Source organism: Girardinichthys multiradiatus, chromosome 17 (genome assembly GCF_021462225.1).
Source record: "Girardinichthys multiradiatus isolate DD_20200921_A chromosome 17, DD_fGirMul_XY1, whole genome shotgun sequence".
Lineage (NCBI taxonomy): Eukaryota > Metazoa > Chordata > Actinopteri > Cyprinodontiformes > Goodeidae > Girardinichthys > Girardinichthys multiradiatus.
In genome coordinates this window covers 14597659-14625412 of record NC_061809.1, presented here as the reverse complement: position 1 = coordinate 14625412, position 27754 = coordinate 14597659, and the positions used below count along the sequence as shown (strand labels likewise).

Sequence of the window (27754 nt, the reverse complement as noted above, 5' to 3'; positions counted from 1 at the left end):
AATTTTGCCTGTTCGCAAAGTAAGCATAAAAAGCCCTTTCGGTCACATGATGTGAAGGGTGGGGAGAGGAGACCAGATGTAAAGTGTCGCCTGGGTTTAAGAAGGAAACTGTTTTCTGCGGACGGATTTGATACTGCAGAAAAACAAAGGAGAGAAAGGACATGTTAAAGCTGAAGCAACAGTTTGACCTGCAGAGAGATGTGGTGTTTGATATCCTTAGGAAAGAGGCGTCGGTCTGCAGGGTGAAAGGTGAGATGTTCAGGTGTTCCTATTGATAGTTTGTTAAAATAATATACATAATGTACGTTTCACAATTATTACTCAGCTATTCATTAAAGGTTCACTTGTATCAGCTAGAAAAAAAATCAGAGTAGCTGTGATTTGTTTGTGTTCCCTAACACTGCATATAAAAAACAGCAGGTGGGGCTATTTGCCTTCTTATGAAGAGGAAACGTTATAAACAAGGCTTAGAAATATTACAAAACATGTAAACATAGATTTTCTTTTACTTTATTTGATCTTAACAAGTTTTCAATTATATACAATGAGAAGAATATACAGATTTTTACTCAGTAGTTCTAAAGGTGCCACTCAAATAGTATTGTAGCCTATTAGATTTCATGTAACAGACCATTGCGAAGCTTTGCATAATTGTGAAGAGGAAGGAAAATCATAAACTCTCTCTGAATTGTTTTCAAAGAAAAGTCTGAAAAGTGTGGCATGCATCTGTATTCAGTCACCTTTACAGTCCACCCATGTAGCCAGCTGCTCCGTGAAGGCCTCAGAGGTTTGTTAGAGAACTTTAGTGAACAAACAGCATCTTGGAAGACACCAGACAGGATGAGGATAAATTGAAATGGTGAAACATGGTGGCAGCAGCATCATGCTGTGGGGATAGGGAAGCTGTTCAGAAGATGAAGGGAGCTAAATAGAAGTGATTCTAAAAGAAAATCTGATAGAGGCAAATAACTTGAGATCAGGGTGGAGGATCAGTCAGGTGAACAGCCCTTAACCATACAGCCATAGCTGCAATAAGGGTTTAGATTAAAACATATTCATGTTTTAGAATGGACAAGTCATAGTCCAACCCTAAATCCAACTGAGAATCTGTTGCAAGTCTTGAAACTCGACAAAATGTAAAAAAGTTAAAGGGGGCAGTAAGTTTTTGCATTGTATTATGATGATGCTGTACCACCAGAATACTCTGAAGATGTGGACACTCGTATCCTGAACACCGAAAGAGATGGCAGCGTACTTTACTCCTGGAAGGTAAACTGTCTGTCAATCACCATGTGTGAGTGCTCTGATATTCTACATAAAGTCCACTGTATGTTGCCGCAAAACAAAATGCTTTTTCTTTCCATGTTCGAGGATAGTACAGCAACAGTTTTGCTTGATTACTGGGATAAAGTTGGTTTTTAGACAATAACGTAAGACATGTAGTAGTGTCTTATAATGATGGTATTTGTCATTTGACGTGTGCAATACAATGTATAATTAAACGTAGGGTTTATGAGAAATCATTATTTTCAATTGCAGACATATTTATGAGATAAACACTAAAACACAAGGCTTCCTAACGTGTCTCCACTCCATCCTCATGTGGGTGCTCTCAAATTGAAAAAAGAAACCGTCTTTTATTCTGCAGTGAATTGGCTTGACATATTTCGGCATTTTTGGGATCGTTTCTAGAATTGGAAACTAAAAGCTTCTCTTTTGCTGCTAGGTATGAATGTTTAATGATAGTCCTCCCTGAAGAATGTGTGACTCCAGGAGGTTGAACAGTGTGGAGGACTGTCAGGTCTTTTAAGCGTCAAAGTCAGAGTGTACTTTAGTATTTAAAGCAGGCGTTTTATTTTATTAAAGATCTAAGTTGAAGTCATGTCAGTAATGTCTTACATCCCATTTAGCTCATATCCTAACAGAAAAATAGAGCTAGGAAGTTGGGGGCTGCTTGGACTGATGTATATCTTGTGATACCTGAAGATGAAGCAAATTAACTCAACAAAAGCAGCAGCAGGAACTATGCATTTTTCACAAAAAGAAATGTGAACAAAAATGTTGCCAGCTGTAACACAGGGAAAAATTAAATTAAAATAAATATAAATTGAGTTTTTGCTTGTTTCTGTTCAAGCTGGTGTTAGTAAACCAGCATCATTAGGTGCCAAAGGAAGTTATAGAAGTAGAAGTTTAGGCCTTCAATGAACATTCTTTCAAACGGTGAGGAATTATTAATCAGATTTTGTGAATTATGGCTTTGTGTAATATAGACCAAACATCTCTGCTTTGTTCTCTTGTGTCCTTAGGAAAAGGTTTCATTGTATCATCATGTTCTTTTTAGAGAGACGAAGTATTCTCTTGGCAATCCTTCCAAAACGCCATTCTTATTTAATATTTTTCCTCATTGAAAAGTTATGAATTAATACATTTTATAAGTCTGGCCTTTATGGAAGAACGGCAGGAAGGAAGCCATTGTTGAAACAAAGTCAACAGGCCAACATATGTCTGGTCAGATAATACAAAATATACCTTTTTAGCATACAGGCAAAACACTGTGTGGCAGAAAACTAACACTGCTCATTAGCTTTGAACAAAATGCCAGAACTCTGCTTTTAAAAAGGTGGTCACACTTACCCATCGCTAGGTAAACGACAGGATGCTACTTAGGCCCTAAATTCTTTAGAAAAAACAAGGGTGGACTTAGTTGATCATAGAGTTAAAAGAGGGTGCAGTTTCCTTTAAACCATGAGTGAGTGGCAATCTTCTAATAAAGTCCTTTTCTGTTCTTGAAAGGGAGCAACAGGCACCACCAGGATAGGGAAATATGACCCCTACACCAAACAGAACAAGGTACTCAGTTTGTGTGTACACAGTTCTCCTTTAGTGCTCCAGATTTTCACTTTTATTTCATGGCTGCATACTTGCACACCCAATCCTGTGTATTTCGCCCTGTCAGCTCCTCTACACATTCGACAAACAGGTGTGTGTCAGCAGCTGCTCTCTGAACAAAGAGGAGACGTTATTAGGTGGGCTTCTGTCATGTATAAATAAAGATCTAACAGAAAGAAATTTGATTCAGTGAACTTGACTGTTGAGCTCAAATCAGGTTTAAATGTGTGTGTATGGAGAGTCGCTCAGATACGTATAAAGCTTTATGATTTTATAAAGGGGGAAACGTATAAAACCAGGGTTGCAGCTTGCATATTCTCTGCAGCTGTGCCAAAGTGTAGTTAGTGAATACTGATTTAGTGTTACTACAGTGGTTTCTGCATCATGGCTTTTTCTTTCATACTTGCAGCTGTCAGCTTGGTGCAAAACACCAGTGCACAGCAGCGCCTCAAACCAAGTAACATCCAACATTTTTTGTTTTATTTCAGCCTATTAAATAATTTAAAACCTTTATAGATAAAATGTATTTTTTTTATATAATCTTTTTTCCCATCATGCTTGTCTTACTAGTATCAAGGTGTCTGACTCTGCTGATCGAGATCCACCCTATAAACAACACCAAAGTCCTCAAGGCAGTGGACTGCAGAGTCAAAGTCCAGGTAGTGTATAAATTTGTGAGCTGTTTTCTCATCCTAAATTTAGGTTCATCCATAGTTACCATAGTTAACCTTTTCACATTTTGTCAGGTTATAAACACAAACCTCATTCTATTAGAAGTACATAATCGTTATGTGGAAGGAAAAGGGGACACATGCAAATTTGCATAGAACTGCAAAATCTACTTGAACTTTAATATACAGAGGTTGGACAATGAAACTGAAACACCTGTCATTTTAGTGTGGGAGGTTTCATGGCTAAATTGGACCAGCTTGGTAGTCAGTCTTCATTGATTGCACATTGCACCAGTAAGAGCAGAGTGTGAAGGTTCAATTAGCAGGGTAAGAGCACAGTTTTGCTCAAAATATTGAAATGCACACAACATTACCAGAGTTCAAAAGAGGACAAATTGTTGGTGCACGTCTTGCTGGCGCATCTGTGACCAAGACAGCAAGTCTTTGTGATGTATCAAGAGCCACGGTATCCAGGGTAATGTCAGCATACCACCAAGAAGGACGGACCACATCCAACAGGATTAACTGTGGACGCAAGAGGAAAGGGATGTTCTGGTGCTAACCCGGATTGTATCCAAAAAACATAAAATCACGGCTGCCCAAATCACGGCAGAATTAAATGTGCACCTCAACTCTCCTGTTTCCACCAGAACTGTCCGTCGGGAGCTCCACAGTGTCAATATACACGGCCGGGCTGCTATAGCCAAACCTTTGGTGAGTCATGCCAATGCCAAACATCGGTTTCAATGATGCAAGGAGCGCAAATCTTGGGCTGTGGACAATGTGAAACATGTATTGTTCTCTGATGAGTCCACCTTTACTGTTTTCCCCACATCCGGGAGAGTTACGGTGTGGAGAAGCCCCAAAGAAGCGTACCACCCAGACTGTTGCATGCCCAGAGTGAAGCATGGGGGTGGATCAGTGATGGTTTGGGCTGCCATATCATGGCATTCCCTTGGCCCAATACTTGTGCTAGATGGGTGCGTCACTGCCAAGGTCTACCGAACCATTCTTGAGGACCATGTGCATCCAATGGTTCAAGCATTGTATCCTGAAGGCAGAGCGGTGTATCAGGATGACAATGCACCAATACACACAGCAAGACTGGTGAAAGATTGGTTTGATGAACATGAAAGTGAAGTTGAACATCTCCCATGGCCTGCACAGTCACCAGATCTAAATATTATTGAGCCACTTTGGGGTGTTTTGGAGGAGCGAGTCAGGAAACGTGTTCCTCCACCAGTATCACGTAGTGACCTGGCCACTATCCTGCAAGAAGAATGGCTTAAAATCCCTCTGACCACTGTGCAGGACTTGTATATGTCATTCCCAAGACGAACTGACGCTGTATTGGCCGCAAAAGGAGGCCCTACACCATACTAATAAATTATTGTGGTCTAAAACCAGGTGTTTCAGTTTCATTGTCCAACCCCTGTATATACCTTATGGAGTTTAATAAATATATAAACATGTACTTTCTTTAGTGGTAAAACTGCCCATGGTGTGATTTCTATTTGACATTTTAGAACAAAGAGAAATATGAAGGCTTTATAACAACAAAATATTTACACTTCTTTGAATGCAGGGTTTCATATTTATGAAAAAGGAAGAAAAAAGCATGTAGTTTGTGGTCAAAAGACAGAAAAATGGCCAAACAGGAACAAAAAAAAACAACATTTCATGTACAATTACTGTGATTCTGGTATAGAAATTCTATGCAGATATTGTATGAAAACAGAGCCACTGTGAAGGGGCACATGCAACTCCAGAGATACACATTGCAGACCCCTGGTCAGGCAAGGATTAATCAGAGAAGCAGCCCATGGTAACTCTGGAGGAGCTGCAGAGATCCACAGTTAAGATGGAACAATCTGTCCTTAAGACAACTAACCATCTTGAACTCTAAAAAGCTGACCTGTCTATCATGTAAAAGCCCAAGAAAATACATAGAGGTTTGTGGATGTAATGTGACAAACTGTGAAAAGGTTCAATGGTAAACTTTTCCAAGGCATTGCATCTGTGTATAACAGGTTTACTGACCACTAGTTGGCAGTCTTTTGCTTTGTTTTATACTTCTCAATCTCCTTTCTCAGTTATGAGTAGTTTTTATCCACCATTTAAATGCAATGTTGGAGTTGGAGAGTTTTCAGTAAAACGGAGCAAAGCTTTACAACCCCAACCATCACATTTCTTTTGATCCTTCATCATTTACATTTTTGTTTTGTTGAAAAGTAACCATATTCTTTGATATTGGTTGCATAAATATGGTAATCATGTTTGGAAAAGATACACAAGGTATTATTTTTTCAAATGATCTCAAAGACATTTTAGCCTGACGTCCGATTTCTTTCATGATTTTAAGTTGATTTATATGAATCTTATTATCACGTGTTTTTTTTCTGCTGCATGTTTAACACATATCGCATGGAACTTTTTTTTCGCCATTTGAAGTAAAACTGATTTAGGATGTAGATTATCCAATCAGCATATCTGATTAATTAGGAGATTAAATCTTTGCATGGCAAATGGCAACATTTGAGTCATCTTTAAAATTACATTAACCTCTCTGAGCATTAGGATGCTAAAACCAAATATGCAAAGAAGCATCCTTGGATATTTATTGCATGAGAGGGTTTCAGGATAAACAAAAACCTTAAATGGCTGCAGGTAATTAATGCAAAGTAGGGATACTTGGTAAACTTAAGGTCTGTGATCTCAGAATATGAGACAATGGACAAGGCTGAGGCTTTTTTGCCAATATGACGGAGGCATTTTATTATTTCCTAGGTGAATAATGAAAGAAAACTAAAAATGATTGCATAAAACATGCACTGAGACATGTCGACTTTTCACTGAATGTAAAGGTAAATCGGTTTTAAAGAAAGTAGATCATAATTCGGAATTAGTCAAAAATACACTGGCTACTGCCTAAATGACACATTTAGGAGTTAACCATACAAAAAACATTTACAGAACATTTAAATGAAGTTGGAGTCTCAAGGATGTAACTGAGGGTTATATTTTCTTACATTTAATCTAAAAAGAATATTATTTAGATATTGTAGATGACTGAGGTTTTTTTTTTCTAAAAGACTATTTTAAATCCATATTTGCACCCCTAAAAATGTCTCATAAAACAAATGGATTTTTGTGGTTGCTTTTTTGTAATTGATTTTTGACTTATTTTTTGTACATGGATCAGAGTGTGTAGAAACCTTCAAATAATAATTCATTTATGACAGTTTCCCTGGAGTATAAACGTGACATGACCCACAGGCCAATTTGTTTTATCCACTCTTCAAAAGAGGAAAGACAAGAACATATTCAATTCAAGAAAGGCAGATGTGTGTTGATCTTCATAAGTCAGTAAGGGGGTGAAATAAAATAGCTACACACCTAACCTTGCTCATATATAGGGTTCCATTCTTCTGAGTCCTTTTGGCCCCTTTTTAAAATATCATTATAAAAACTCCAAATACATTAATGGCAGATATTTCTCCAGTGGTCAGGCTTTAAATATGGAACCTGAAAAAGCCTCAGGTTGGATAGATGGAAAGAAGGGAGGATAGAACCAAGGTAGGAAGGCAGGAGAAATGGAAGGATGGATGGATGGATGGATGAACAGAGTCCCTTTTTGACATTATTTTTGATTCTGAGCTCCTATTTGTCAACTGAATTTATAAACATATTTATTATTTAACTGGTATTATGTAAAAATAGCATCTATGAAATATGAGCAAAATGTTCAACAAAATGTAGAAAAGCAGCAGCATTCTACTCTAATCCAAAAGTTTAAACTCTTTTTTTTAAAAGCCACATCAGTAGGTGAAAAGTGTATGTTCTAAAGTGCTTATTTAATTAATATTAATGTGTGCCATATGCTGGCTCCATGTAATCTGCATCATGTTTGTTGTAGTTCCTCCATCAAGAAACTGAGTGGAAGTCAGCGCTGGAGAGCCATCTGCTGCTGTTCACTGAAGATGGATGTCAGTCTTTGAATCCTTTTCTGTTTGCAGTGTATATTTAATAACTTGTTTCAAGCAATATGATGAAACCAGACCGAAAATGAGAAAAAAACTGATTTAATGATTGAATTACTGATGTTTCAGATGTGGATCTATACCATGTGCTTCTGAGCAAACAGGAAGGCTATAGAGTGGTAAGTTATAGATTTCTCACTGCTTCTTTTGTAAATAAAGTGTTTGTGGTCAGGTCAGTCAATTTGCATTCAGGAAGTTCTGACTGATAAATTGCGTGGAGTTTGGTGCAAGTAAGACGGCACACTGATCTCCAAAGAGTTAAAAATGAAAATTGTTGTAAAGCATTTACAAAAGCAAAGAATACACTGCTTCAACCTGAGCTGCTGTATTGTGAGCATGTTGTCCTCTAGAGGAAATTTCACATTAAGAATTCACTGCAACTGCGAGGCTGATTACGAATGTTTGTGTGAACCAGGTGATCTCAAATCCCGAGCGTTTGTCCAGAGCGGTGGAGAGGATCATAGAGGATTTCTGCTGGGTCCAGTGGGATGGACACACACAAAGGCTCTACTATCTCACACGCAAGGTGTTGCATACAAATACATGAGCCTGAGTCATCTTCCTTCTGATTATTATAGCTGTAAATAACACAAAAATATGATTTATAGGACAGGTTCCTGCTGAGATGTGTTCAGTTCTACCAAAACCATAGCTGTGATACTGTGGTAGGCCATCATTTAGCGTTAAAAACAATCAAAATCTGTGTTGTTTGTGTTATTGATCACTGTGCAAAACATTCACTTATTTTATTCTAATGATGTACTGTTTATACTACAGTTGGAGCTTGTTTTAGAGTTGCCTGCCAATGCTTTCCGCGCAGTCAGGTAAGTGAACCATTGTTTACGCCATGCAAAACCAATCTGTATTTAATATTGACCTTGAATGCTGCCTTTATATATATATATATGTGTGTGTGTGTGTGTGTGTGTGTGTGTGTGTGTGTGTGTTTGTGCGCATGTATGTCCAACAGATTTGTAAGTCTTGGTTTTGACCACTATCATGTTGAAAAACCTGAGCAGGAGCTTGTTAGAATGCGGGTGTTCACAAACCGACTTGGTAACATATTCACACCTCACACCTCTGTTCACATATATTGTTTCTTTAGGAAGAATACATGTATAACATTTTGTGTTTCTGTGCTTTATGCTTCTCTATGAAAACAAGAAAGTAAGTTCCCAATACAGCTGAATCACAGCACAATGTGATGGGTTCCAATACAGCACTCTTCCAAAACTTGAACTTTTCCAAGTTTTGTCACGTAACAACCACAAACCTCTGCGTAAAAAAAAAATCAAATAAAAACAAATAATTGTGAAGTGGAAGGAAAATAAAATATAGTTTTCCAAATTTGGCCAATAGCAAACATATGGAAGAAGGTGCTCCTTTTACATCATGAGTACACCTTGCCTGCAATGGCACCGTCATGCTGTGGGCAGGCCTTTCTTCAGCAGGGGCATGGAAGCCCGGTCAGAGCTAATAGAGAGATGGATAGAGCTAAATACAGGGCAATCTTGGAAAAAAGTCTGTTCTAATGGACTTGAGACTGATGTAGAGGGTTACCTTTCAGAAGGATACCAACCCTAAATATACAGCAACAGCTACAACAGAATAGTTTAGATTTAAGGTCTTTAAATCCAGTCCTCGGGGGACACTGTCCTGCAAATTTTAGATCTGTATCTGCTTCAGCTTAACTGAATCAAATATTTAGGTTATTAGCAGGACTGTTGACTGCATGTGGAAGGGTTAATTCTGTCTTGTGATTCAAGTGCTATGGACCATGGATGTTGCTGTACAGCAGCCTTCGAGGATTGTAGAGTGAACCCCCTGGTTTAGATCGAAGCATATTCATATGTTACAATAACGTAGTCAGAGTCCAGGCCTGAATCCAATTCAAGTAAATTTTCAATTCTGTTTTATTTATTTAGCGCCAATTCACAACATGTCATCTCAGGGCACTTTACAAAGTTGATTCAATAGAATCATATGGAGTTCAAGTCAAGTACATACATTCCAATGAATCCTAACTATCAAAAGGGTGCAGTCAGATTCAGTTTATTGTTCAAATTGGTTAAAAGTTTTTCTATCACCTTTTTCTAAACCTAGCAGATTGCATTGAGTCAGTGACTTGGAGCATTCACTTCTTCTGGATGAGCATGTAGCAACAATGGGCAGTCGCTTGCACTGACTTTGCAGCAATCCCTCATACTGCATGTATGTAGCGACATGAGTGAGGTGAAAGAAGGAAATAAAAAATGGAACAGATTCTTTAAGGGTTGTTACAGCATAATGATCTACTTTAATGAAATTTTCTTTCCGGTGTGGAGTACTCAAATAAATTCATTTCAAAGGGTTTTAAAAATTGTCAGACAGGGCAGGGTTATGAGGAAATGTTGTTATTTGTTTACACTCAATGCCATATGTCAGCACAAGGTCCAGAGAATGAAGACAACGGTGGGTAAGTTTGCTAATGTTTTGAGCAAAGCCAATTGAGTCTAAGATAGCATTAAAGGCTATACTTAGGCTATCACTTTCAGTGTCAACATGAATGTTAAAATCCCCCACTATAATGATCTTATCTGTTTTTTTAAGATATGTTTTCAGCACTAGTGGCCTTTATTTTGTATTTTTCCTTTGACAGTAGGCAGAAAGGAAAGAGGGGTAGAGAGAGGGGGAGACATTCGGCAAATGTCGCCAGGTCCGGGACTCGAACCCGGGACAGCCGCTTCGAGGACTATAGCCTCTGCGAGGACTATAGCCTCTGCATATGGTCGCGCGCTTTCACCCCTACACCATCAGCGCCACGCCCACCTTATCTGTTTTTAACACTAAATCTGATAAGACGTCTGAAAACTGATCTAAAAACTGAGAAAAGGGCCTGGTGAACGGTACAAAACAACAAACCAAAATGGTTTTAGTTCTTCGCAATTTGAATGAGGAAAACCAAAGGTTAAATATTTAAAAGAGTTGTAGCTAATTATTGGTCTGGGACTAATCAATAAATTGGACTTAAAGATGGTTGCTACTCCTCCTCCTCGCCCAGTATTTTGTGGGATGTGAAAATTTAAATAATTGGAAGGTGTTGACTCGTTTATAGTAACATAATCCTCTTGCTGCAGCCAGGTTTCTGTGAGACAGAATAAATCAATCTGATTGTCACAAATTAAGTCATTAACTTACAAAGTATTTGAAGAAAGAGATCTCATGTTCAATAAGCCATATTTGTTTTATTTTTCTTTTCAGTCTGAGTTGTGTTAATGTTTAGATTTTCATGGTTTCCTCCTTTTAGATAATTTTTAATCTATTCAATTTTGGCCGTGGGCGAGACACTGTCTTAATAACCACATTATCCAATTAATAATATGTGGCAAGAATTGTAAACTGAGATTTACAGTCATTCTCCACCCAATCGGACTCAGTTTGAGCTATTTCACCACAACATAGATGTACAAAGTAGATAGAGATATACACCTAAAGACTTGCAGCTGTAGTTATTGTCAGAGTTGGTTCGACAACCTATTAACTCACTGGCGTTTCGTACCAATGCCACACTTTCCTTATTTAGGGTATACAGGTCCTTCTCAAAATATTAGCATATTGTGATAAAGTTCATTATTTTCCATAATGTCATGATGAAAATTTAACATTCATATATTTTAGATTCATTGCACACTAACTGAAATATTTCAGGTCTTTTATTGTCTTAATACGGATGATTTTGGCATACAGCTCATGAAAACCCAAAATTTCTATCTCACAAAATTAGCATATTTCATCCAACCAATAAAAGAAAAGTGTTTTTAATACAAAAAACATCAACCTTCAAATAATCATGTACAGTTATGCACTCAATACTTGGTCGGGAATCTTTTTGCAGAAATGACTGCTTCAATGCGGCGTGGCATGGAGGCAATCAGCCTGTGGCACTGCTGAGGTCTTATGGAGGCCCAGGATGCTTCGATAGCAGCCTTTAGCTCATCCAGAGTGTTGGGTCTTGAGTCTCTCAACGTTCTCTTCAAAATATCCCACAGATTCTCTAAGGTCAGGAGAGTTGGCAGACCAATTGAGCACAGTGATACCATGGTCAGTAAACCATTTACCAGTGGTTTTGGCACTGTGAGCAGCTGCCAGGTCGTGCTGAAAAATGAAATCTTCATCTCCATAAAGCTTTTCAGCAGATGGAAGCATGAAGTGCTCCAAAATCTCCTGATAGCTAGCTGCATTGACCCTGCCCTTGATAAAACACAGTGGACCAACACCAGCAGCTGACACGGCACCCCAGACCATCACTGACTGTGGGTACTTGACACTGGACTTCTGGCATTTTGGCATTTCCTTCTCCCCAGTCTTCCTCCAGACTCTGGCACCTTGATTTCCGAATGACATGCAGAATTTGCTTTCATCCGAAAAAAGTACTTTGGACCACTGAGCAACAGTCCAGTGCTGCTTCTCTGTAGCCAATGTCAGGCGCTTCTGCCGCTGTTTCTGGTTCAAAAGTGGCTTGACCTGGGGAATGCGGCACCTGTAGCCCATTTCCTGCACATGCCTGTGCACGGTGGCTCTGGATGTTTCTACTCCAGACTCAGTCCACTGCTTCCGCAGGTCCCCCAAGGTCTGGAATCGGCCCTTCTCCACAATCTTCCTCAGGGTCCGGTCACCTCTTCTCGTTGTGCAGCGTTTTCTGCCACACTTTTTCCTTCCCACAGACTTCCCACTGAGGTGCCTTGATACAGCACTCTGGGAACAGCCTATTCGTTCAGAAATGTCTTTCTGTGTCTTACCCTCTTGCTTGAGGGTGTCAATAGTGGCCTTCTGGACAGCAGTCAGGTCGGCATTCTTACCCATGATTGGGGTTTTGAGTGATGAACCAGGCTGGGAGTTTTAAAGGCCTCAGGAATCTTTTGCAGGTGTTTAGAGTTAACTCGTTGATTCAGATGATTAGGTTCATAGCTCGTTTAGAGACCCTTTTAATGATATGCTAATTTTGTGAGACAGGAATTTTGGGTTTTCATGAGCTGTATGCCAAAATCATCCGTTTTAAGACAATAAAAGACCTGAAATATTTCAGTTAGTGTGCAATGAATCTAAAATATATGAATGTTAAATTTTCATCATGACATTATGGAAAATAATTAACTTTATCACAATATGCTAATATTTTGAGAAGGACCTGTATTTTATTTAAACAAACATGAATCGTTTTCGTTCCACTTCACAATTATGCATTACTTTGTGTTGGTGTATCACATAAAATCCCAACAGAACTGAAGATTGTTTGTGACATGACCAAATGTAAATAAGTCCAATGGGTACGAATCATTTTTCAAGCCACTGCATGTGCACAAATAAACAAGACTGTAAATTTGACCACAGATAATCGGAAAATCTTCACATTTAATTTATAATATTATTGATCTTCCACTGGGTTAAAAATCAGAGCAAGAGCTTATTTTAAATGAGGTATTCATAAATGAACACAAGGGCTTTGCTCCAGAAAAAAACAAGATGAAAGGACTATATTAGACCATTAGAGCAAGAATACATACACCTTGATCTTTTATTCATTGTGGATAAGGATCAAGTATTACATTTTATTCTATTGAACATATTTATAATAAATAAGTAAATATTCTCTCTCATTTGTCTAATTTATGTAATTTGTGTCTAATGTTCAGACTTAAAATGTAACTTTTGAGTGAGGAATTGAAATGTTTTGAAGGAACAATTCACACTTTTGATTAATGTAACACAGAAAAGTGTTGGGTTACCCTCTATGTATTTAACAAGACTAACTCAGTTATAACCTCACCCAAGTGGTCCATCCTTTCATCTTAAAGAAAACAAAACATTTTTAGAAGTTGGTCAAGTGCAATTAAAGACAGAAAATAGAGAAATAAAGAAATGTCTACAGTCTAGAGTGTAGGATTCTTAAAAATATTTCCTTGTTATAATTCCACATAATAAAATAATGGCAGATATATCTAAGGTGGTCAGGCTTTAAATATATTACTTGCAAACCCTGAGACCGGAAGGACCGAAAGATTAATGGGCACATGGAAAGATGGATGGATGGATGCATGGATAAAATGTTTAGATGACATGATAGACATAATAGAGGATAAAATCTGGATATACAAATACTTTTCCAAACTCATTTTGTATTTTACAACACTTACTGTATTTTACCCTCCCCTATAAAAGTGTGCCTTATCACTCAAAATAATAATTTGTTCATGGGGATTTATCTTATTTCTGGCATTTTTATGGTTATTTTCATGAAAAAAAGAATATTTTTTATGGAAACAAAACTGAGAAATATCTTGTTAAATTATTATATGATGCATGCATTTAGCTGTTAGTTGTTTGCCTTTTAGAATCTAAATCAGATGCTTCGCATTCTCCCTTTTGCTCCTTTTAACAACAGTTGATGAATTATGTGTATTTATAATCTGTGACTTATAACAACTCTTTCTTTTGGTTTGACTTTTTAGGAAGCATGTGTGTTTGCTATAGCCAGCTGCTAAAAGACAAACAGGAACTGACATACACAGTGGTTTTAGTTCACAAAGGTGAGCAGGGCCTTACCTCTTTGCTCCTTTCGCTGTATATTACTGCTTCCTGGAGTTATTTAATCCTGAGCATTTGGGATCATTTGGCTCCTCTCACTTCCTGCAGATTGTAGCAAGAGGTTCAGAGTGTATCTTGGAAACGACAAGCCGTCGCTGAATTTACACCAACTTCATCCGCTCTTCATCCCCATAGGTCTCTGCACACAAGCAAACACCAGAACACTTATAAGTTTGTGTCTTTGACTGTGGAAGGAAAAGGACATAATTATGGGCTATCTTGTTTTGGTGAATCAAATACAATTCAGAAAGACTACAAACATGTACCCTAACTTTATGCTTTGTTACCTTTTACATGCAGGGTACTACATCCTGGTGTATCTGCAGGGTTATTTCCTCCACTGCATCAACACCAGGCAGCATGAGATGCTCTGTCACTCTCTTTTTCTAACTGGTAACTCACAATTCAGAGCCAATTAGTGGCTGCACGGAAAGTTGTGTTTGTAAGTCTGTTTCTGTCTATTTCAACACTTTTAAGGTCAAGATGTCAACCTAGGCATGCAGTCTCAGTCGGATGCCCTCACAGTGATGCACAAAGAAGATGAAACCAGTGTTTGTCTTTTGGAGCTGGCACGTGGGTCTATTCACATCGCTGAACTTAGCCCTGCTTACCTGCTGCAGATACTGAGATCAGATGCAAGTCCTGGGTGAGTGCAATGTAAAACCTTTGTGATTTAGGTGCCTTAAATATAAATAGACAAGAAATATGAGAGTGTAGATCTGGAGGAACATTGCTAGACAAGAACCAGGTGAAAATAAAGGGTCAAGTTATTTTTGTGCGTACACACTTTCAGAATAAATTCTATTTAGTTTAGAAGCCGACAGCTTGAAAGGAGCAATCTAACTCAATAGAGATGCATTGGTGTCTTTCCTCTGTTTATCTCTGAGACAATATTTCATTCAGTTTCCTGCTTTACTGAAAAAGTAATACTTTTTAAAATTATTCATACCACTTATGGGTTTACACATTCTGTCATGATACAACTGCTTGCTTAAAATGTCACAGAATAGCTCAAACTCCATCAGATTGGCTGGAGAGTGTCAATTTTCAATCTTGCCCCACATTCTCAATTAGATTTAGGCATGGACTTTGACTAGGCCATTTGTTGTCCTGCTAGAAGGTGAACATTTAAGTGGTATGGATGGTATGGTCTGTGACTTGGCAGTTGTTTGCATAGGACTTCGTATTTGGGTATCACACAATACTTTTACATCCCACACTATTTAGTCTTAAAAACCAGATATTATATTTTATATTATATTTTCCTACTTGACAAATAATTGTTTGCTGTTTTGTGTGTTAAAAGGCCATACACATTAACTAAATAGTGTCATAATATCAACTATTAGTCTCTCCTTCTGCATCCACTTATATTTTAAGGGCACATTTCTTGTTTTTCACCTTTGCCTAAGGTGTCCCAGCAGTAGGACGGACCCTCTTCGCTTGGCTGCCCTGCACTGCCTCCTGGTTTTCATGGGAGATGACCTGAAACTGGAGCTGAAGGTGCAGATACAAACAGTATGCGTGTGGACAAAGATATTGACCTTTAAAGTCCATAGGCATAGAGCTCACACTTGCATTTGGCAATGCATTTCAATATTATCTGTGGAGCATAAAATCAAAAGAAACAAAGCTATTGATTGTTGCTGGGTTTTGAAAAACATACAATCAATGTTCTCTCCTTGAGGCAACAAAGCAAAAATAGTGAAAATCACGCACTCTTAGGTGACTTTCAGGCATATCTTCTCTAGGAAAATTGATTTCACAGGAATAGTTTGTAGATACAAACAAAACCTCGGTTTTTCTGCACTTCTGGATATATGCTGTAGGTGTCAGCCTTGAGTTAGCGAAAGAAAGGCAGGAGAAGCATAAACATTACATGATGTTGTGACTAAACCAGTGAGAAAAGACAAGTGGACAGAGTCAAAGAAATAAATTAATGGCTTAATATTTGGTTTGGACTTTTGTGGTATTACAGCTAAAATAGGATATTCCAGTGCCTTGCGAAAGTACTCCACCCCCTTGAACTGGTCAACCTCTTGCCACATTTCAGGCTTCAAACATAAAGATACAAAATTCTAACTTTTTGTGAAGAATTTACAAGTGGGACACAATCGTGAAGTGGAATGAAATTTATTGGATGTGTCAAACGTTTTTAACAAATAAAAAACTGAAAAGTGGGGCGTGCAATATTTTTCGACCCCTTTACTTTCAGTGCAGCAAACTCACTCCAGAAGTTCAGTGAGGATCTCTGAATGATCCAATGTTGTCCCAAATGACTGATGATGATAAATAGAATCCACTTGTGTGTAATCAAGTCTCCGTATAAATGCACCTGCTCTGTGATAGTCTCAGGGTTCTGTTCAAAGCGCAGAGAGCATCACGAAGACCAAGGAACACACCAGGCAGGTCTGAGATACTGTTGTGGAGAAGTTTAAAGTCGGATTTGGATACAAAAAGATTTCCCAAGCTTTAAACATCCCAAGGAGCACTGTGCAAGTAATCATATTGAAATGGAAGGAGTATAAGACCTCTGCAAATCTACCAAGACCCGGCCGTCCCTCTAAACTTTCATCTCGAACAAGGAGAAGACTGATCAGAGATGCAGCCAAGAGGCCCATGATCACTCTGGATGAACTGCAGAGATCTATAGCTGAGGTGGGAGAGTCTGTCCATAGGACAACAATCAGTCATACACTGCACAAATCTGGCCTTTATGGAAGAGTGGCAAGAAGAAAGCCATTTCTCAAAGATATCCATAAAAAGTCTCGTTTAAAGTTTGCCACAAGCCACCTGGGAGACACACCAAACATGTGGAAGAAGGTGCTCTGGTCAGATGAAACCAAATTTGAACTGTTTGGCCACAATGCAAAACGATATGTTTGGCGTAAAAGCAACACAGCTCATCACCCTGAACACACCATCCCCACTGTCAAATATGGTGGTGGCAGCATCATGGTTTGGGCCTGATTTTCATCAGCAGGGACAGGGAAGATGGTCAAAATTGATGGGAAGATGGATGGGGCCAAATACAGGACCATTCTGGAAGAAAACCTGTTGGAGTCTGCAAGAGACCTGAGACTGGGATGGAGATTTATCCTCCAATAAGACAATGATCCAAAACATAAAGCCAAATCTACAATGGAATGGTTCACAAATAAACGTATCCAGGTGTTGGAATGGCCAAGTCAAAGTCCAGACCTGAATCCAATCGAGAATCTGTGGAAAGAGCTGAAGACTGCTGTTCACGAACGCTCTCCATCCAACCTCACTGAGCTAGAGCTGTTTTGCAAGGAAGAATGGGCAAGAATTTCAGTCTCTCGATGTGCAAAACTGATAGAGACATACCCCAAGCAACTTGCAGCTGTAATAGCAGCAAAGGGTGGCGCTACAAAGTATTAACGCAAGGGGGCCAAATAATATTGCACGTCCCACTTTTCAGTTTTTTATTTGTTTAACAAGTTTGACACATCCAATACATTTCATTCCACTTCACGATTGTGTCCCATTTGTTGTTGATTCTTCACAAAAAATTAGAATTTTATATCTTTGTTTGAAGCCTGAAATGTGGCAAGAGGTTGACCAGTTCAAGGGGGCCGAGTACTTTCGCAAGGCACTGTAGATGAAAAATAGATTTTCTTTAAAGGTTATATGACTCAACAGCTTCATTAGGGCACCTAGCAATAAAAACTGGGACACTCCATACAGCTTTTTCTGAATTAGTGGAGCTAACTGCCTTTAAGTGAGGAAATTTGATTTCATAGGTGTGTATGTGTTCATATTTTTATGTGTATTTGATCATATCTTTGCTTTGTTCAGATGAAATAGTAACTACAAGGAAACACTGTGCTATCTAACTCAAAATGACACATGGCAAAAATACGTTTGTTTGGCTTTTGTACTTTGTTTTGTACATCTAACCTTTTCATAGATTTGTCTACTTTACATATTTTGCATGGTCCAAAAATAAAACATTGGGAAAAAAAGTATTGTGTTATAGTGGGGAGAACACATATTTGATACATTGCAGATTTTGCTGGTTTTCCCACTTGCAAAGCATGTAGAAGTCTTAAATTTTTTATCATAGGTACTCTTCAACTGTGAGTGACGGAATCTAAAACAAAAATCCAGAAAATCACATTGTGTGATCTTTAAGTAATTAATTAGCATTTTATTGCATGACATAAGTATTTGAAAAACCAAACCTAATATTTGGTACAGAAACCTTTGTTTGCAATTCCAGATATCAGACGTTTTACTGTAGTTCTTGAAGAGGTTTGCACTCACTGCAGCAGAGATTTTGGACCACTCCTTCATACAGATCTTCTCCAGATCCTTCAGGTTTCGGGGCTGTCGCTGGTCATTACTGACTTTCAGCTCCCTCCAAAGGTTTTCGATTGGCCTAGCCAGTCTGGAGACTGGCTAGGCCACTCCAGGACTATGAAATGCTTTATACAGAGCCATTCCTTAATTGCCCTGGCTGTGTGCTTCTAGTTGTTGTCATACTGGAACACCCAGCCACGACTCATCTTCAATTCCCTTACTAAGAGAAGGAGGTTGTTGGCTAAAATCTCCTGATGCGTGGCTCCATCCATCCTCCCCTCAATACGATGCAGTTGTCCTGTCCCCTTTGCAGAAAAGCATCCCCAAAGAATGATGTTTCCACCTCCATGCTTCATGGTAGGGATGGTGTTCTTGGGGTTGTGCTCATCCTTTTTCTTCCTCCAAACACAGTCCTCCAAACACAGCCCAAGACTGAGGGAGATTGACCGTCATCCCGAACCTTTGACCTTTTTCTTATAATGCACCAACAGTTGTCTTCTCACCAAGCTGTTTGGCTATTTTACTGTAGCCCATCCCAGCCTTGTGCAGGTCTACTATTTTATCCCTGATGTCTTTCCACAGCTCTCTGATCTTGGCCATTGTAGAGAGGTTGGAGCTTGTTTAATTGAGTGTGTGGACAAGTGTCTTTTATAAAGATAATGAGTTCAAACAAGTGCAGTTAATACGGGTGATCAGTGGAGAAATAGGAGGGCTGAGCGCTGGAATTCTTACTGATTGTTAGGTGATCAGATACTTATGTTATGCAGTAAAATGCAAACTAATTACTTAAAAATATCTCAATGTGATTTTCAGGATTTGTGTTTTAGATTCTGTCACTAACAGTTGAAGAGTACCAATGATAAAAATCAAAGACTTCTACATGCTTTGCAAGTGGGAAAACCTGCAAAATGAGCAGTGTATCAAATACTTGTTCTCACCACTGTACGTCAGCACACTGCACGGAGTATTAAACTGTATGTGACTAAAAGAACTAAGAGCAGCATAGCAGTGATTTTTACCATGTAAAACGACCATAGAAAATGCTAAATGTGCAACCTATAAATAATGATTTCCTGCTGACTACTGACCTTATTTTTTAAAAAGCTAACTCAAGCCCAAATGCTTGAGATAGCTATCTATTTCTCTGCAAGATAGAAAACATTTACACCAAAAAATAAAATAAAACTATACCAGTGTGTGAAGAATCAACTAAGGTTATAGTAATTAAATGGACTTGGTTCTGGTACAGTAAACCTTCTTGTGTTTGCTTTATTCCAGATTATTGAATGGCTGTGTGACAACATGAACATCGTTGAATCCTTCGATCAGATCCAAGAGTTCATTTTAGGTCAGTGCAAATCTCCTGATTATGATTTATTCTTCCCTTGTCTTGCTGCGCTCAGTCTTTCTGTTTTTTCTCCACCTCTTTCAATCTGTGGCCACTTCAATGCTTACATCTTGTCTACACAAAACTGAATTCTTTCATCAACTCTGTTTAGCTCTTAAAGTTCTCCTCGCTAGCTTGTGCCAAGCCGCCCACACAAATCAGGGCAGTTAGAAAATTGATTTTTTTTTTCTGAGACCTTGGAGACTTGCCGCTTGTTCAAAACAGAGTATAGATGAGTAGGTTTTTGCAGAAAGCAAAGAAGCTGAGGATATAAATCACCTTAAAAAAAATCTTATCCAATGAATATACATTCTTTATAAATTGGTATTTATTAGTCAACAATTAACTGTGTGTTAAGATGTTTCTGTACGACTGACATACAAAGGTGTTACTTGTTACTTGTATTTGTGGTTAAGTCTATATATAGATGTACATATGGCTCAAAGTTTTTTGTTGATTGCACATTTCTTAGCTGTATTTGCGTATTCATTCGTATTTCTGTCATGCAGCGTCTTTGTTCAGAATGAGCTATGAGAAGTCTCTCTGCCTGGATAAAGTACTGCCTTATTCCTCTGTATATGAAAAAAAGGTACAACACACACTAATGTCAGTATGCAAACTACCAGATAGACATGAAAATAGTGGCAGTTTTTGATATTGGTGCTATGGCTCCATGCCCAGGGTGCCCGGTGGGTAAATATGCAAAAGTTTGGGGTTAAACTAAATTTCTTGGAGATTATTCTACGCTGAGTAGAAAGACAATTTGTGTATTTAGGAACCTCCTGGGCCTTGCTTTTAGTGTTGTTTTGGGTTTCTGTTTTAGGAGGTCCCAGCATGCTTGGAGGCAGTCCCTGGTGTTTCTTGTACCACAGAACTACATATTGATCCTGATTTTAAAGGGAAGGTATTGAAAAACCTTTAATACCTTCATGGAATTATAAATAATCTTTTTAATGTCATTTTCTTCTTTAGTTTTGTCGCTCAATGCTTTCATTGCCCGTTAGGCATAGTCTGCTTGATCAGCATCAAGGTACACTAAGGCATAACCCGCTAATGTTGTAAGTCATGCTGTGCCAACATTTTAAAGTCATTTGATTTAGATGCCAGAGAAAGTGCAGGAATTTTGTTTATTTAGCTGTATGGAGGGCAATGTAGAGCTGCCACTCCCCCACCTGTTGCTGCCCACTGCTAGTCAACTGCCTAAAATAAGGGTCCTACACTTTTCTTTCGCTTGTAAGAAAAACAAATTAGGCTGTTAGGAGATGTCTCTGATTACCAAAAATGCAAACGTTGATGATGTGGAAACTAAAGAAGCGCCACTTATCAAGCTAAAACCATTTTTAAAACAGCATTAGCTAGTTAGCGTGGCTGTTAGGTAGCTGGCTGCAGGCTAGTTACCTGAGCAGACAGTCCAACGAATTAACAAGTTAATATCTACTTCATGACAACAATAAGCTATAGAACACACCTAAATTTAACAGTTGTTTTATATTTTTTGCTCATGTTTACATGGCAAAATCATAAGATTACATTATCATACCTGTAATAATCAATGTATTGTCTTGAAGGCAGTTGGATTAGTTGTTGTTTCTGTCTTAAGTAAAAGTAATAAGATCATGTTATGCATTTTTGTTTTGAATATTTGTGCCACAGTGAAACCAAGAATCTCATGCCAGCCTATGTCCTTTAGCCACCTTATAACACACTTTGATTCTAAATCAGTGTTATAAATGGTGGACATATGTAAAATCATTTTACATCTGCTTGTGTTTCTGATTATATGCAGCTAATTAGCAGTTATACTCACCCTAGTTTGTCCTTGCTATTTGCACCTTGTTTGTTTCCATGTGTCACTGGGCAGGCTGAGCGGCTCCAGGGTTTCTGGTCAGAGCTGCAGTGGAACACAGAGAAGATGAAATATTTGAATGCTGTTCCCAACTCCAGATATAGGACCTCAGACATTCAGGCCGACTGGAATAAACTGGTGAGTATCTGTGGTTTGTTTTTTGTTTGTCTGCGTGTATAAAAAGCAAAAACCTTCTTACAAATTGATTAGTGTAAATTGCTTTTGACTCATTTCCATTCCAGAAATGCTAGCTAATGTGGGGGTCTGTTTCTGGATGTCCTTGTTAGCATACCTGTGGGTATAGTCAAACAATGGCAGTGTACTTTTATCCCTCCCATGATGGTGTTGTTGTTTCAGAGGTCCGAGAGCAGAGCATCCAGCCACTTGAATCACTTGGAGGAGAACACAAAGAAGTAGGTCTGCCTCCCACTGTAGCTCTGTTAAGAGATATGTACCAAACTCACAGGCCTAAAGCAGGAGGAAGGGAATTAATGATGCTTTTCTGTTTTATTTGTACAAAATCTCACTTACAAGGTACTAACTGTAATCTTCAGAAGGTGTGCAGCAATGATGTTTCGAGAGTTGAATATGTGTTACCTTTTAAACCTGTGTCCTAGTTTTGATATTATAATTAGATAGGTCTGATAAACGGTTGTTAGAATTAGGTTTACGTTTAAATTGGGGTCAAAAACTCAGTGCTGTAGGTTTTACCTACATTTAAAATGCAGCAACAAAGTAAGACATTTAATTGCAGTTAAAAACTGTATTATTTATAAAATAGTGTTTCATGAACATATTTTACCTTATAAATTAAATGTATTAAAAAAAGATTTTTTTGACCTATTAACAAAAATTAAGTCTTTTTCTTGAAATTATCTTGAACTTAAAAACACTGTAAAAATATTTCTTAAATCATTATATAGTGTTGTCTGTTTAGTAGTCGGATCCGGAGGGGGGCTGGGGATGTTGGTCCCAGTTTTAATGTACAACTTAGACACTCTCACTTGTTATAATTTCATGACACACACATGTAGGGCCTTGGGGGTGGGCACGCTCAATGGCATCCAGAGGGAGTGTATGTTATTAACCTCACCTCTGGTGCTTGCGCCAACTTCTAAGGCTAAGTTGCATTTAGACATTGAGGGTTCTGGGTGGTGGCATGGCAGACCCTCTTCCACATCTGTCATTCTTTTTAAATGCACTCTACAACAATACGCATCAACACCACATTTGAGCAGGCGGAGGTTGGCTTATGGTCTTTCCACACTCAGACAAAAAAAAATAATTATTTTTGCGGCACTAGTGGCCTTTATTTTTGTTATTTTTTCAAAGTAGGCACACAGGAAGTGGGGTAAGACATGCACACAGGTCTCTGAGGTCTGGACTCAAACATGGCCCACCTATAATAGTAGTTTAAAAAAAATACTTGTTAAAGAATATTATCCCTTATAGCACAAGCTGGTTAATTAGTCGGGCTCTCTGCTCAGGTACCTAGCCTGCAGTCAGCTGGTTAAGCGCTCGTTACTAGTAACTGTAGTTTTAAAATGGTATTGGCTTTTTAAGAGTGATGGGTGGGGTTACCTGCTGCTTCCTTCCAGTTATTTAAGCCTTGAACACTTCTTCACCAGTTTGTAATTTTGCACTATACACAGTCTTTGAAGCAGCAGTATTTTGCCTAAAGAACAGACTAAAAGAAAAATATGAGAGGATAGTGATATATCACGGATGCAGTTCAGGTGTTCCTCAATCTGTTCCTCCTGCCTGTTTGCACATAAACACAGACAACGCTTCACTCTGTCAGTATGCTGTTGATGGAGGTATGAATATTCTGTGCCTTGCAAAAATCACATTTGTCACATTATACCCCCAAATTTCAATGTATTTATTTTAGGATTTTATGTGACAGACCAACAAAAGGTAGCACACAGATTCATATGACTGATACTCAGTTTTCAAGTCTTGCCACATACTCATGTCTAGAATTTGACTGGACCTTTGTTCTACATCTCAATTGGCATTTGCTGTATGTTTAAAGTCACTTTCCAGCTGGAAGGTAAACCTCCACGCCAGTCTCAGGTTTTCTTGCAGCCTAAAATAAATTATCTTTCAGCAGTTCCCAGTATTTTGCTCCTTCCATCTCCCAATAAGCTCTGAACATCCTTTCTGTCCCACAGCATGATGCTATCACCACCTTGGGAACAAATTGCACACAGGTGGTCTCTATTTACTAAATAGGTGACTTCTAAACACAGTTGTTTGCTGTAAATTATATTTAGAAAATAAAGTATGCACTACTTTGTGTTGGTCTATCACATCAAATTTCAATAAAATGTAGTGAAGTTTGTGATGGCGATTAAGTGTAAAAAATCCAAGGAGTGTGAATACTTTTACAAGGCACTAAAAAATTGACCAATAAGAAGTCAGAAGTTTCTAATACAAATAATGTTTTCTAAAAATTCCTAATGTAAGCATTGGTCTTCTCATTGATTGACATGTACATGTCACAGTATGTTTGGCTACCTTTTATGCAAATGCTCTGCTCTCTGTCCAGCACCGATTGATGTCAGATCTGCTTAAAATTAAACAGGACTCTGCTCTTTTTGTGCCAAAGATCAAACAAACTTTTGACTCCTAATTAGGTTGTACTTCTGTCTGAACTCCAGGGCACTGTCATAGTTTTACTTTTTTTTTGCTGCAGTGTAGCTTCATATCTCAATGATTTAAGAGAAAAGAAAAAAAAAATCTAACTTGAGGTATTGTTTTTTCATCAAGCTTCTCTTCTTATTTTCCAGGGTTCTTTCAATGGTTGACACATGGTGTCTTGGTAAGGCAAAGCAAAGAGAACACTCACATACACTTAGAAACAAAAGCCCTCAGAGGCAATGTAATATGTGTCACGTTGTGGTTTTGGGGTGGACTGAAGTGCAGAATAAGAGCTTGGCAGCAGCATCTTCATCATGATCTTAAGTTTATTTCACAAATCATGAACAAGCAAAACATAGCAGAACTCACCGCAGGTGCAAGGCATGAGTACAATCAAAACTTCTGCGTTGTACTGTAGGAACGTAACAAATACTGAGCAAAATCAGGTAATGTGATCAGAGGAACCAGCAAAGGACAAAGAAACAAAAACAACTAATATACTGAGGGAGAACAAAGACAGGTAATCAAAGGAACCAAGAACAGGTGAGACAAGGAGGCTGGGAGGCAGAGGGAGCAGGTGAACCTAATAGAACTAAATGAGGAAAAGGACTAAAGACAAGATAGTGAGCCGACCCTAAAAGAAACTAAAAACCAATACTGAAAGAACAAATTGTGAATGAGGCAGAGGAAGCGGGGACAAGAATAAAAGTAAACAATAACAAAAGCTAACCTATAAAGAGGGACTGGAGAATTAAGATAAAGAGAACCAGACTGGGAGGACTAGGAAACAAAGACCGAATACAGTATAACTGAAAAGTAACAGAAAAATAAACTAATAAGCAGAAGAGTGCAAGGGGGAAGAAACAAATACCTAACCACAAATAAAAACACAGAGAAACCAGATGGAGAACTAATTAAAGAACCCAAGGAAAACAGAGAACAATCATAATAATAATGGTAACAATGACAACAAAGAGAAAATCATACTAAGTCATAAGAAAAACAACAGTAACTAAAGGAGCTATGAACGAGGGGGGAAGAAACAACCAAACACTCAAAATAACACAAAGCCACAGAGTCCAAAAGGCAACAGATCCTGACAATATGTGCACATCGCATGACACAAATAACAAAACCTTAGTTCATAATGTAACAACAAACACTACGCGAGGGTGTTTGTGTATTCCTTGTGAGCCTGTACTGCCCATGTCCAGATGAGAGTTCACTGAAACATTTTTTTGGGGGGGGAGAGTTGAGAGGAAAATTGGAAGAGAATCAAATACAGTGAAATAAGTCAGAAAACAATGAGAGAGGCTGCTAAAATTACAGAACAGTGGGAGTAAGGTACTTCCTTCTCTCAATTTTCCTGCTTTTTGTTTCTCTCAAAGGTCTAGTGCTGCTGCTGTAAGTCAGCCCGAATGTCGGACTTTACCCCACCTCAGATAATTCACAGAAATGATCTGACACATGCATAAAGCACCCTAAATTCCCGTGGCAACACATAATGGCACCTTTCCAAAGAAAGGCGGATGCTCTAGAAACTGTAGCCAAAAGCACAAAAACATAATAAATAAATGAAAAAAAAATAAGTCAATTTGACATGCTTTTACTATTCTTTGTTACATTTTTAGATGATGTCAGCAACATGTTTGCAAAAGTTGGAAGACGAGCGAGCAATCTGGAATCATTTTACCATGTTAAAAAAAAAAAAAAAAAACAAGCAGTGAAAACCGGATTGAAATGGAGTCTTTATTTCAAACATCTGCATCCATTACATAAAAGTGCATGTATTCATAAATACCCAACATCTCCGAGAAGGAATACACGACTACACAATAGTAACTTAGCCATTTACTCAAATTATAAAAATTGTTCGTGAGAACTAGACCATGAGTCCAAGTAGATTCTGAGTCAAGTCTGAAGTCTTTTTTTTTTTTTTTGCAACTAACGTGTGACTTGAGTCCCCATCTCTGCTGTCCAGAAAATGTCATGTGCACTATTTTAAATGAACAGTCCAGCTTCTGCTATAAAACATTTTGGATAAAAAGAAGATTTTTGTACCAGACAATAAAAACACAGAAAAGCTACAAAGAAGACATATAAAGAACTTCACAATTTCTAAATCTCAGACAGAACACTGCTAAAGGCCTAGACCTAACAGACTCCATAGAAATTCATATTAGGTATTAAAAAGCATTCAATCCCCTCACTTAACTTAGTGAAGCTCACAAATATTTTCCTCAGATTGCTTTCTTCAATCATGAGTAATTTAATCAAAACTGTCGATAATTAATTCAATACTGGGGCCGGTTTATGAAGACTTGTGCTTGCTGTTTTTCAAGTCCTCTGCATCTTTCTCTGTCCATCTGCAAACACTTTCTCACAACATCCATAACTCTTTTTCCCAGGTTTTCTCTTTGCCCTCTTATCTAGTAGCTCCATCACCAGCATCCTTCAACTAATATACCCAGGGTCTCTCTTTACCACATCCATTCAACCTGAGCTGTCACTCAGATGTTCTTAATCCTGCCCATCCAGCAACCAGTCTTGAACTCCAAATCCAAAAGATTATTGGGTAACTGTCTAATTTATGACACTGCGCCCACTTGATGTCTGTAAACCTGTGCAGTGCCTTGGAAAATACTCCTTTTACAACTAACCCTTTTGTGAGAAACCCCCAGGTTAAATCAACTGCAACAGAAGAGGCTTCCGTTGCAGTTGAGAAGTCACTTAATAAAAGTGAAGAGAGTACACCTATGTGTAAATAGATCTCAGTCTAAATACAGTTGTTCTGTGAAGTCCTCAACAACATTACCAAACAAAAATCATAATGAAGACCCAGGAACATATCTGGATAGGTAAGGGAAGAAGTAGTGGAGAAGTTAAAGAAGACATAAGACAATATCTCAAGCTATAAATAAACTATGGCGGTCTAAAAACACCATTCTCATTGTCAATCAGGTGGTGGCACAATCATGATCTGGGGATGCCTTTCTTTGGCAGGAAAAGGGAAGCTGGAGCTGTTGGAAAGACAGAGTTGATCTAAATTTAGCAGCACACTTTAGATCTGAGTTACATACTTTAATATAATTCATGAGAATCAAGTCTAACACTGTTATTTGTAAAACATATTGAAAACTATGTATCATCTTTCCTTCCCTGTTACTGTTACAAGTACATCTCAAAAATTTAAAATATAGAAAAAAAGTTAGAAATTTCCTGTCACTAATTACAGAAAGGGAAACTCATATTATATAGATTGATAACACACAGTGTGAAATATTTCAAACCATTGTTTCTTTTAATTTTGATGATTATGGCTTACAGATAA

General features: G+C 38.2%; 1 protein-coding gene and 1 long non-coding RNA gene across 4 annotated transcripts in view; one reads left to right on the top strand and one right to left on the bottom strand.

Moving 5' to 3' along the window:
* On the bottom strand, window positions 1-27754 carry LOC124882766. Its single transcript, XR_007041988.1, has 6 exons — window positions 24793-27754; window positions 22073-22248; window positions 21742-21825; window positions 15626-15721; window positions 14183-14363; window positions 1-133 (listed from the first exon to the last, which is right to left on the bottom strand). It is a non-coding gene; the product is annotated as an uncharacterized LOC124882766 (long non-coding RNA).
* LOC124882763 (gamma-secretase activating protein) overlaps window positions 111-27754 on the top strand; it is a 56095-nt gene continuing 28451 nt past the window's right edge. The window contains exons 1-24 of one of the 3 annotated variants that reach the window (XM_047389299.1): window positions 111-249; window positions 1199-1269; window positions 2794-2850; window positions 2957-3026; window positions 3299-3346; window positions 3460-3548; window positions 7477-7546; window positions 7670-7719; window positions 8016-8126; window positions 8209-8265; window positions 8378-8424; window positions 8571-8656; window positions 8765-8767; window positions 14089-14166; window positions 14273-14359; window positions 14525-14617; window positions 14702-14870; window positions 15646-15727; window positions 19826-19895; window positions 20444-20523; window positions 20758-20838; window positions 21796-21918; window positions 22138-22193; window positions 24573-24604. In XM_047389299.1, the coding sequence (XP_047245255.1) occupies window positions 162-249; window positions 1199-1269; window positions 2794-2850; window positions 2957-3026; window positions 3299-3346; window positions 3460-3548; window positions 7477-7546; window positions 7670-7719; window positions 8016-8126; window positions 8209-8265; window positions 8378-8424; window positions 8571-8656; window positions 8765-8767; window positions 14089-14166; window positions 14273-14359; window positions 14525-14617; window positions 14702-14870; window positions 15646-15727; window positions 19826-19895; window positions 20444-20523; window positions 20758-20838; window positions 21796-21918; window positions 22138-22193; window positions 24573-24604 (1798 nt within the window). In that variant the 5' untranslated portion in view covers window positions 111-161. Of the gene's footprint in view, window positions 250-1198; window positions 1270-2793; window positions 2851-2956; window positions 3027-3298; window positions 3347-3459; window positions 3549-7476; window positions 7547-7669; window positions 7720-8015; window positions 8127-8208; window positions 8266-8377; window positions 8425-8570; window positions 8657-8764; window positions 8768-14088; window positions 14167-14272; window positions 14360-14524; window positions 14618-14701; window positions 14871-15636; window positions 15728-19825; window positions 19896-20443; window positions 20524-20757; window positions 20839-21795; window positions 21919-22137; window positions 22194-24572; window positions 24605-27754 lie in introns of all 3 variants that reach the window. The other 2 variants (XM_047389297.1, XM_047389298.1) reach the window with 2 other exon arrangements.